This window comes from Myotis nattereri (genome assembly GCF_964212035.1).
Source record: "Myotis nattereri genome assembly, chromosome: 1".
NCBI lineage: Eukaryota > Metazoa > Chordata > Mammalia > Chiroptera > Vespertilionidae > Myotis > Myotis nattereri.
This window is the reverse complement of record NC_138075.1, coordinates 199,396,543-199,408,645: the sequence shown is the minus strand read 5'-3', so window position 1 is coordinate 199,408,645 and position 12,103 is coordinate 199,396,543. Positions and strand designations below refer to the sequence as shown.

At 34.4% G+C, this 12,103-nt stretch overlaps 1 protein-coding gene across 11 annotated transcripts in view; it reads left to right on the top strand.

The window, feature by feature from the left end:
* Window positions 1-12,103, top strand: part of FIP1L1 (factor interacting with PAPOLA and CPSF1) — a 96,085-nt gene that overhangs the window by 7,019 nt on the left and 76,963 nt on the right. For 7 of the 11 annotated variants that reach the window (XM_081088660.1, XM_081088659.1, XM_081088657.1 and 4 more), the window contains 4 exons: window positions 143-246; window positions 5,165-5,229; window positions 5,737-5,844; window positions 6,290-6,420. In XM_081088660.1, the coding sequence (XP_080944786.1) occupies window positions 143-246; window positions 5,165-5,229; window positions 5,737-5,844; window positions 6,290-6,420 (408 nt within the window). Of the gene's footprint in view, window positions 1-142; window positions 247-5,164; window positions 5,230-5,736; window positions 5,845-6,289; window positions 6,421-6,707; window positions 6,777-12,103 lie in introns of all 11 variants that reach the window. The other 4 variants (XM_081088654.1, XM_081088650.1, XM_081088656.1 and 1 more) reach the window with 1 other exon arrangement.

Here is a 12,103-nt window from a genome sequence, read left to right as displayed (position 1 = left end):
GTTGAAATAAGGATCAGTTCTGTGAGCTTGTAACTTTTTTCTGTAAATCTATAGCTTAATTACAAAACGGTTACTTTTTCATTCATGTCAGGTACTGAAATGGATTATTGAATGTATTTTATAATTGTTTATGTTGGTATAGAAAGTGACTGAGACTGAAGATGATAGTGATAGCGACAGTGATGATGATGAGGATGATGTTCATGTCACTATAGGAGACATTAAAACCGGAGCACCACAGTATGGGTAAGTTATTTTTAAGTAACAATTGTGTGACTAAAGCAAAGGTAGTATGCCTATATCAAGCCATCAGTGGTTGATTTAATTGTTTTTTATATTTTTGCATCTTACCATGAGTTGATAAGAGAATAGAGTTTAAAAATTCTCAGCATAAGGAAAAATATTTGTAACTAAGTGTGGTGATGTATGTTAACTAAACTTTGCAATTTAAACATATTGCATCAGGCTGTACACCTAAAATTAATGTTATTATTATTTAAAATCTATTTTTACTGATTTCAGAGAGGGAAAGGGAGAGAGAGAAACGCTGGTGATGAGAATCATTGATTGGCTGCCTCATGCACACCCCCTACTGGGGATCAAGCCCCGCAACCCAGGCATGTGACCTTGTCTGGAATCGACCCTGGGACCCTTCAGTCCGAAGGCTGACACTCTACTCATGGAGCCAAACTGGCAAGGGCAATATATGTTATATTTTAATTGCAGCTCATGATAAAAGGAATTTCACCATGACAGTATTCCTTTTCTAAAGATAATTAGGTAAAATTACATGGGATCAGCAGTATTTTTGATTTCTGAAATTAAAGTTTTTATAAATGAATTGAATACAACAAATTCTTTAGGTAGAATTAGAACACCTTAAATTGAAGTTTGTATCTGTATTGTTTTGCGATTTTATTACTTATCCAAAGCTGAGTTTAGGTTTTTAATTTTTTTGTCCAATAAAAACAATATCAAAAGTATTGCTTTTTGATCTTCATAGTGTTTTTTTTAAATTATCAATTATCCTATAGACTTTTTTCAGTAAAATTCTGAATCAAGCGAGTGACTCAATAAGTATGTATAAAATCTTACGGAAATATTGGAAGGGAATATATTAAAGTACAGGTTGTGATTTTGTTTTGGTGGTAGCATAAGAATCAAGGTTATATGTGTTTTTAGTTTGAATGTGTAATGTAGTTGTGCATTGGACACATAAAATAAACTTTTCATTAATTGTACTATATAGTTTATTAAGCAGCCTTATCTGGAATCAACCAATACATATATATACAGTACACATCAGTACATTTGAAGATGGGTGGGCAAAAGTAGGTTATTAATAATGATACTGATGATAATATAATAAGTAATAAATAATAATACAAGAATAAATTGTTTGCTATATTCATACTGTAAACCTACTCTTTCCCACCCCTGCATTTTATCTCTTCAGTAGAGCCTTTGTTTTCAAAAGTTTTTTATTTCAGGAGTCAATTTTACAATATAATAATGATTGCCTGTGTAATTTTAAAACCCTAGCAACTTTTTTGGGAGCAGGGTTGAGAAGAGACTAAATAACTTACGTTAGAGGTAGATAACTATTTTTTAAAATATATTTTTATTGATTTCAGAGAGGAAGGGAGAGGGGGAGCGAGATAGAAACATCAAGGATGAGAGAGAATCATTGATCGGCTGCCTCCTGTAGGCCCCCTACTCGGGATCAAGCCCACAACCCTGGCATGTGCGCTTGACTGGAATCAGACCTGGTATCCTTTAGTCGCAGGTCAATGCTCTGTCCACTGAGCCACACTGGCTAGGATGAGGTAGATAACTTTTGAAGTTCTCTTTATCCCCACTTTTAAAATAAATAGTGTTGGGCTTATAATATGTTAGCAGGCCTCTAGGCTAGTAGACATTTACCATCTGCATTATGCAAAAGAAACACTTTAATATGATATACCACTCATGGCGTATTTAGCAAGTACTTTTATATAAAATTTGTATTTGCAAGTATAGAACAATTAAAGCAAATGGTGATTTCTTTTATTAATATGACCAATTTTTGGTAGGAATCACATGCAGATATTAAATGCACAGACTCCCATAGTACTTTCTCTGAACTTTATTTCTTACGGCAATTTCCAGTTCATAAATTCTACTTATGTTTATACATGTTTGAACTCTAAATTCCCTAAGAGTAGAAATCTTGGTTTATGAATTTTTCTATTCCTTATATTGCCTTACATCTAGTAAGTATTCAATAACTCTTTATTGACCTGGTAGATTACATGTTAAAACAAGTGACACTTAACTCTGGTGCTGTGTCACATATAGAGATTTTTTGATATTTGCAACCATAGTAAAACAAAGATTTATATTTTTGATATTTATTTTGTATATTTAAATGCCATTTAACAAAGAAATTTACCAACATTTTTTGCCCATATGGATATTTTTTCCTCAACATTAGATTATGAAAATTTTCAAATATTCAGAAAAGTTGAAAGAATTGAAGTGTGAACATTTATTTACTCATTACCTAGGTTATACAATTTACATTTTTCTATGTTTGCTTTATAATATACTATACATATACACGCACACACGTACATATATACACACATATATACCTGGCTAGATGGAGATATATAGATATATACACACACATCCACCCATGCATTTAATGTGTTTTGTTTTTTAATGTGTTTTTTTAAATCCTCATTTGAGGATTTGTTTTTTTTATTGAATTTAGAGAGATGAAAGGAGGGGGAGAGAGAAATACTGATGTGAGAAAAAATGTTGATTGGTTACTTCTGGTATGCGCCCTGACCTTGTATTGAACCCTCAATCTTATTTTTAAAATGTATTTTTAATGCATTTCAAAATAAGCTACAGATCTTTCTGAAGGGTATAAAACTTATTTAACTTTGATAATTCAAGATATATTCCTTGAAAACTGAAAGAAAACCAGTGAGAAAATTAAATTTAGTGGCTATTTACTTTGTGTACACTTCACAAGCATGTTTAAAGAACAAATTATGTTTGAGAAACAATACTGAATTGGTTTATTGTTAGCTCTTAGAAAGTACAAAATAGAATTTTTTGACAACATACTTTTGCTACAAAGTTCATTTTATCTATACAGTAGGAAGAAAAGCTGTTAGGAACAATATCTTGTATAGAGAAGTAGTTTCTTAGCTATGTCTTTGAGATTCATCCATTCTTTCATTAAGCACTTTTCAAAGACAGTTTAGCATTGTACTAATTGATGATGGGGTTATCTATAATAGTAAAAGCGTAATATGCTAATTAGACTGGACATCTTTCCGGACAAAGCCGGGCTGGGAGGGAAGCCTGGGTCACGGGTGCCTGCTGGCAGCCAGAGAAAGGAAGGCCTATTTTTGCACGAATTTCATGCATCAGGCCTCTAGTAAAAAATAATATAATAGTCCTTTTTTTATCGGAATTAGTGAGGAAGACAGAGCAATACTTTTAGCGAGTGTAAGTGCAAGAGTAGGAACATATGCAAAATGATTTGAAAGCTTTGGGAGGAGAGTTGCTTTAAGCCTACAGGTGTTGGAAGATGTTAGAGGGCTATTTTAACTTGTTTGGATAATTCTTCAGTTAAAATGATTTAGGTAGAGGATACTGTTTAGATGTAATGCAAGCATGGTTTAAGGAACCACATGCCTGAAGGATAAAGGTAAATGAGAGAGGATGGTCGAAACTATTTGAGAAGGGAGTTAGACTGTTTTTGCTATGTTATCATGGAACCTTTGAAGGTTTTTTTAGGCAAGTCAGCTTATTTGCAAAGATAAATAGTAGCAATAAACTAGTTAGATATTAGTTGTCAAACTGATTGTCCACATGAGATAATCCAAACTAAGCCAACAGCAGTAGTATAGGGATGAATGGGAAAATAAGGTATATTTGAGTATTAATTAGAAATAAATTGGTAACTGATTAGTTGTGGATGGAGAGGGAGAAAAAGGACTCAATGACTTAGAGGTTTCTAGAGCAGTTTATTGAGTACATAGCAGTACTATATAAGTGAATAACCTAGGTCTCAAATTTAGTACATTGGAGACCAAAAGGTGGAAATTATTAGGAAAGTTCAGTTAGCTAAACTTGTTAGGGTAAAGAACCAAGTTAAAAAATATGGATATAATGTGAGAATATGTCATTGAAAACATTGTCTATAACTTGAGGTCTTACTAATACCTATTTGCTCTGTGGGAATGGAGCCTTCTTCCTTACCTACTCTCTTTTGTCCCCTTTTCCCTAACCTCCCCAATAATGTATAAGCCTATTTTGGTCAGTATATTTGATTTTCCTACTCTTACATAAGAATGCATTATATGGAAAAGCAGGGAAGTATCTATAAGCTCATTAAAGAAAATGTATACAAGGTCTGTGGGGTGTTAAGTGACTTGGCTAAGATTATACAATTAATAAACTTGTATTTGAACTTGAGTCTGTGTGACTCTGAATTTTTCCCCTCGATCACATGTATGCTATACTACATTAAAAAAGATGTAGCTCAGTAATTTTTTAGAGTGTATAGATTCATGTAACCACCATCCAAATTAAGATATGGAATATCACTAGTATTCTAGAAACTTCCCTCTTGTTTTCTGTAGTCATTAACAACAGACCACCACCAAGCACTGCTCTGCTTTTATTCTAGACTTATTTTTGAATTTCATGAAAATTCATTTTATGGACGGATGTACTCCATGGGTATTTGAAAGAGGATTTATCAACAGTATCAAGTGCAGGAAGGATTAAAGGGAGAACACTGTATTTGGGAATAAGGTAGAGAAATTTCATTCTTGCAGGATTGCTGTGTATGTTGCATCAGCTAGATGAGGAAATGAAGACAAAGCATGCAAACTCTTATTTTCTTCCCAGCCAAAGTTTCTGTGAAGTGTGCTGTAGTGGGATATTGAGTTAGTGGCAGGTGGGTTTTTGAGATGGAAAACAAGTCACACTTTTAAACAATATTTTTATCTTTTATTGAGCAAGTGACAGACTTAAATTAGTTTAAAACATTTTCTAAATTGTGTCATTGTCAGTTTATTCAGTTACTATGTGATTGTATAATTAAATGTATTGCTGTTTCTGTTTAAGTTTCTCAGGATAATTTTTATTTTGTTTTTAGGAGTTATGGTACAGCACCTGTAAATCTTAACATCAAGACAGGAGGTAGAGTTTATGGAACTACAGGTAAAATTTTTATTTGCAGCTGCATCAGTAGAAAAATAAGGTATATGTCTGAGTAGGTGATAGGTTGTAATAGGTCAATTAAAAATAACAGTTTGACCATATATCACAGGGCTAGATAATTATTTTAGTCTATATGGGCCACATAGGATTCCTGCCATGGTGTTTTGCTTGTTTCTTTAACTTGTTTGTCATACAACCGTTTAAAAAGGTAAAAGCATTTCTTATCTCACAGAATGTACAAAAGCTGATTAAAACATGGAAGTTAGCAATTTCCTAGTGGGACAGGAATCCCTTATTGTAAATAACAAGTCGCTAGTCTCTATCCATTTTATGTTACAGCTCTACCATAAAGTTTGACCTTAACTTTTATTTATGGTAAGCATTACTCTAATGCTTTGTTTGGAACCTTAGACATATTGAGTGCTAGCAACAGTAAAAAGGCGTCAGAGTATCTCTCAGCCTCTTGCTAATGTAGCTCCTTCACCATTTTGTAATTTTATAAAACAGGAACAAAAGTCAAAGGAGTAGACCTTGATGCACCTGGAAGCATTAATGGAGTTCCACTCTCGGAGGTAGATTTGGATTCTTTTGAAGATAAGCCATGGCGTAAACCTGGTAAGATTAATGATGGATTATATCGGTTTCAAAAGATTTGTAGAATAAACAAGTCATTAGAAAGTATTTTTCAGTATCAATTTAGAATATTATTGTTTTAATGTCATTTTTGTAGTCTTAAGCTCAGGAGAGTAATAATGAATTACTGTAATAAACTAATCATTAATAATAATGAATTTATTAAATCTTGCTGATAGCCTAGCATTATATTAAAGTAGACCTGCATATTGTTTTATTACAATGCATTTCTAAAGGAAATAGTTCTGATAAAAAGTTCTTATAGTTCTGTTGCTTTATGGTAATTGGGAGAGCTGGTAAAATTAGAAAGGGTGATAAGACTAGACTAATAGAACTCTAAATTTATATTTTACAGTTTATTACATTTTATATGCTGCAAAACATAGAATTGAAATATTTGTATACTAAAAGTGTGTTTTATCTTTAGGTGCTGATCTTTCTGATTATTTTAATTACGGGTTTAATGAAGATACCTGGAAAGCTTACTGTGAAAAACAAAAGAGGATACGAATGGGACTTGAAGTTATACCAGTTACCTCTACTACAAATAAAATTACGGTAATTAATAAAATGTTCCAAAATACCCCAGCACTTTCTACTGTACCAATTTTACTTCTAAATAAGTCACTTTTTTCTGCAAAGGTAGCTAAAAGCTATATGAGTTTAAAAATTATGTTCTTGTTACCATGTTGGGTTTTTTCCCTTTCTTCCCTTTCAGTTTTATGTTAATGATTTTCTGATGTTCTTCGTTTCAAGTCTCAGACTAGCCACAGCTAGTTTGTCTTTATATGGCCTATCAATTAAAAATTATGTGGTATCTTAATGGGGAATGTTATTTAACTTAGGCCGAAGACTGTACTATGGAAGTTACACCAGGTGCAGAGATCCAAGATGGCAGATTCAATCTTTTTAAGGTGAATTTTAGTAAATTATCCTTGGTTGCTCTCATTTTTTTGTTCTTGAGTCTGCTTCCATCCACTACTCAAGAACAATAATAAAGTGGAATAGCTCCTTTTTTCCAAACCTTCAGCTTCCTGGTGACTTACAAAGTTGCTGATTGTTGTTTTATCTCCACTTTTGTAAGCATGTGAATTTATAGCCTATTATACTAATAATTGCCAAGTAAAACTATTCTTGCTGTATGTTGTAATTTTATTTTGAGTCATATGTTTGTAGGAGATAATAGTTCACGCCAGCAGGTTAAGCTCATTGTAGATCACGCTATAATCTTTATCAGATTTAGGGATTTATTTTACCTAATATTTTTAAAAAATATTTTTATTGATTTCAGAGAGGAAGGGATAGGGAGAGAGAGAGAGAAACATCAATGATGAGAGAGAATCATTGATTGGCTGCCTCCTGCACACCCCCAACTGGGGATTGAGCCCACAACCCAGGCATGTGCCCTTGACTGGAATCAAACCTGATGGGACTCTTCAGTTTGCAGTCCGAAGCTCTGTCCACTGAGCCAAACCAGCTAGGGCTATTTTTCCTAATTTTATTTTAAAAAATGGTAAGGAAGATGGCTTATTATCAGCTTGACACTGAAATTATTGGTGTACTTTAAGATAGATCAAAAATCTTCCTCATTCTTTGAGTCTCTCATAAGAGAAAAAATAGGATTAAATAGGATAAAACCATTGACTTTTAAATTAATACTTAAAAGAGGAGTAGGGTTTAGTGAGGGACTTGCATGTTGATACTATTACCACATGGGTGTCAAGTCTTGACTTCTGACTTCTTTTTTTTTTTTTTTTTTTTTTTTAAATATATTTTTATTGATTTTTTACAGAGGAAGGGAGAGAGATAGAGAGTTAGAAACATCGATGAGAGAGAAACATTGACCAGCTGCCTCCTGCACACTCCCCACTGGGGATGTGCCCGCAACCAACGTACATGCCCTTGACCGGAACCGAACCTGGGGCCCCTCAGTCCGCAGGCCGACGCTCTATCCACTGAGCCAAACCGGTTTTGGCAACTTCTGACTTCTTAATTTCATATAATCACAGACCCAATCCAAAGAATAATGTATTTTCATACTACTGCAATACATAGCCACCTACTCTTCTTAAAACCTATTTGTGTACTGCTTTCTTGACCTTAATTCTTAATTCTTGATACTTGTATTGAATGACACTAGGATTAAGACTGGGAGTGGCTTTTAGACTGGTTTGTATATTTAGGGAAATCTTTGGACAGGAACTTTTTGTGCCTCTTTTGGGACTGCAGCTCTGTCCACTGAAATAGTGCCTTATGCATGTGCTGTAGTCACAGATATAGCTACTCTGCTGGACACAGTTCTCTGCACAGAATTTAACTTGTAATATATGTTCTACTCTGGGTATTTGCTGCTTGTTCTGCTGTAACTATTTTGAAAGTGTGTGATGCTGTTTTTCATATTTTAAGTGGTCTTCAGGTTCTTTTTGGTGATATCTACTTATTTAGATACTGATCTATAATAATAAAAGCGTAATATGCTAATTAGACCGGATGTCCTTCTGGACAAAGCCGGGGCAGTGAGGGAAGCCCGGGTCTCTGGTGCCTGCCGGGTGCCAAAGGGAAGGCAGTGCTAGCAGCCGGGGGAAGGAAGGCCTACTCTTGCATGAATTTCGTGCATCGGGCCTCTAGTGGTTATATATGATTACAATGAATAGATAGAAAAGTTGTTTTGATGATGAAATAGTTCATTTGCAGTGGTGCTTTGTATTTTCTTCTAACAGAATTGAGAACTTCCTTTGTAAACTGCCAGCTTCTATATACTTTGTCTTTTTGCAGTGAACTGCATAACTAAAATGCAAAAAAGAAACTCCTAGGGACTGGTCTCATATTGAAGGTAGCCATTGTGAATGAGTTTTTTAATATACATACTGTCTATTGAAAAATTATTTTTGAAGTTTCTTTAGGTTATATGAGAGAAAGTCATTGTTTCATTCTGATTTATTAGATTCTGAATGAATAAGAGCATGAATTTGATCGGTGTAGTCTAAGGACTTTTCCTGTCTCAATAATGTGGTTAAATATTACTTACCTATTAAAAATAAATAGGGTATGTATTTTAATATGTGTGGCTCACATTTTTTTCTCTATGTATATTGTGGTTTGTAGGATATATTTTATTGATAATGCTCAAAATCTGCAAATAATGGTGTGTGAGAGTGTTTGGCATTTTTAGGCTACAATTTGATTTACATTGAATTTCAGAAAAGTTTGTCACCTTAAATTTAAGAAATATCCTTGTTCAGATTTCTGTGGGATTCTTTCTTATCTATTCTGCAATAGAGTACAAAAAAAATTAAGATGTAATTGGTATTTCAAATATGCGGGGGCAAATTTTGTAGCATTAAAATGTATATTTTATAGACAAAATGCTATAGAAATTGGAGAAATGAGAGTTAGGAAGTACTTTGTATTAGAAATTGCATTGGTTCATTCTATTTCTGGTGTGTGTTTTGTGTGGTGCGTGTGTGTGTGTGTGTGTGTGTGTGTGTGTGTATGTGTATTAAGTTTAAAGTTGGCTTCAATGGTAGAGAAATATATTTCATTATAATCAGAGCCTTGAGAGTGTGGAGAAGAGAAGAAAACATATTGGAGATTGAGGAAATGGCTTGGACAAAGAAACGTGTCTTAATTAAGTAGAAGTAAATGAGAGAATTATTTAAATATTAATCGTATTGGATCAGAGAATTCTTTTTGGAAAGGAGAAGAGAGATGGCTTCGTGGAATGTGGTTGAATTCTAGAAAGCCTAGAAACAAAGAGTATGAGTTCGAGGAGTTACAGCCTATTGTGAACAGGAGAGTGATTTAATAAGTTAACACTATTCTGACTGCATTTTGTGTTGTGGTTGGGTAAAGAAAGTCTAAGCTCTTATGCATTTATACACCATTTGAACTGGAATTATTAGGATTGGTGAGAAAAAGAAGAAAAATACCTTCGCCAACTTTCTTGTTATATCTGAGCACTTCCAGTGTGCCTAGCATTGTGTTAGATGTTACAGAAAGACGGTTTCTGTGTTCAAGGAGCTTATGATGAATGCCATGCACATAAGGGGCTCATGATCTAAGTGAAGTGTCCCTATGAAGAAGCCACGATATATTGTGACAACTGTTAAGTTGATGGCTTTGACAAAGTACAGTAGGGAGTTCAAAGGAGAAGAGTGAGTTATCCTGTATTGTGTAGTCAAGCAAGATAAGAGAGGTCATAATTGAAAGATGAGAGAGCTTTTATTAGGAGAAAAGGGAATATAGAACATTGTTCTCAGAGAGAGCAACATGAACAAAACCAGATAGCGCATGAAAGGAGAATGGAGGTGGATGAGAGAAACTATAGGAGAGAAGCCTGGCCATGATGAGAAAGACCTTAATCTTAAACTAGCCTACCAGACATTTGTGTAAGCGATAGGAAGCCATTTGAAAATTGAGTAGAATAGCATGGGCAAATCTGGTTTATAGAAAAAACAAAACAAAACAAAACAAAAAACTGGCACCAGAGTAAGTTGTATACTGTAGGGGGAGAGAAGGGAGTCAGAAACCAGGTAGGAAGCTGTTATAGTACTGTGGGAATGAAATGAACTAGGATCCGAACTTAATCTGCTAAATAGACAAAACAACAGATTGAGGAATTGTAAGTTATTTTAATATCTACATCTGCTGCAAAGATTTTTTTTTTATCCTTGGAGATAAGCAACCTGTTGGCCTCCTTAACTTTTTTTACTTTTCATTAAGTAAATTTTCAAACATACTAACAAGATGAGAGAAATAGTACAAATAACCCCTCCATGTGTTTATTATAGTGCTTCGTGATGATACACATTTAATATTCTTAAAGTCTTTTATATACTTCACAAATAGGTTTTATTGTTGTGTTGGTTTTTTTAGTGAAATGAAAGAAGGTCAAGTTCAATAAGTATAAAAATAGTCACTCAATTGGCTACAAAAATAATTGTGTAATTATGTAATTTGGAGCAAGGGGCAAAAGAGGAGTTACTGGTGGGTATGGGTAACATGTATGTGTAAGAAAAGATTGACCACATCCTTCTCTTAAAATATTTTATGTCCATGAGTGCACATACATAATTTTTCTCTATGAAAGTATTTAAGGGCTTTGTCACCAGTATTCTCAAATTGCATAACTATGTGTCTTGGCTTATTATCACCCATTGTTCCAGGCATTCATTTATACCCTCTTAATCTGGAAGCACATACCCTTCACTTCTGGAATATTTTCTTCTATTATTTTTTAAGTTTCTTTCTACTTGCTTCTGCCTTCTGGACCCCCAGTTTAAATATTAGACTTCTTATGTTGGCCTTTTCATTTTTGTATCTTTCCTCTTATATCTGTCTTCCATATTTTGGGAGATATCTTCAACCTTACAATCCTATTATGTACTTTTTTCATTTCTGCTGTTACACTGTTAACTAGAGGCCCAATGCACAAAATTTGGGCAAGGGCCTTGGCCCCCATGGTGGCCGTGTCTGCCTCAGCCCCGCCCACCGCAACTTTATCCGGAAGGACATCCAGTCTAATTAGCATATTATGCCTTTATTATTATAGATAGCCAAGAAGATTTGTCTTCAATATTTAACTGTAGCATCCTGTTTTTGTTCATGCATGCAGTGATGCAATATTTTTGTCCCCTTTGTCTCTCACAATATATTAATATTAATGATGGGTTTTTTTTCCCCGTGCATAGTCTGTTTTCTTAAAGTGGATTTTTTTTTTTTTAGTCCTCACCCGAGGATATGATTTTATCGATTTTAGAAAGAGAAGGGAGAGAGAGGGAAAAGCACTGATCTGAGAAACATTGGTTACCTCCCATATGCATCCTGATAGGGGATGGAATCTGCAACCTGAGTATATACCCTGACTGGGAATGAAACCCCCAACCTGGATGACACTCAACTAACTGAACCACCTGGACAGGGCTTCAAGTTGATGTTTTAAGTTTATTATATTTGGCTTCTACTTCGACTTTTCTCAAATGTTTATTGTGCCTTGGCCATTCAACCATGAGAGAGTTGACCACCAAAAACGTGATTGGAAGCTCTGTGCAAATGAATATAACATGCAGAATGTAGGCCTTACTGTAGGGCAGGGGTGGGGACTGTCCAGCCCTCAGGGCATATAAGGCCTGAGAAATCATTTGGTTTAGTCCTGTCAAGACATTAGGGGTGAGTTAATGAAATGTTTAACCAAATATAGCAGCCTAATTTTTAGTTGATAATTTTGTATGGCCCAAGAATC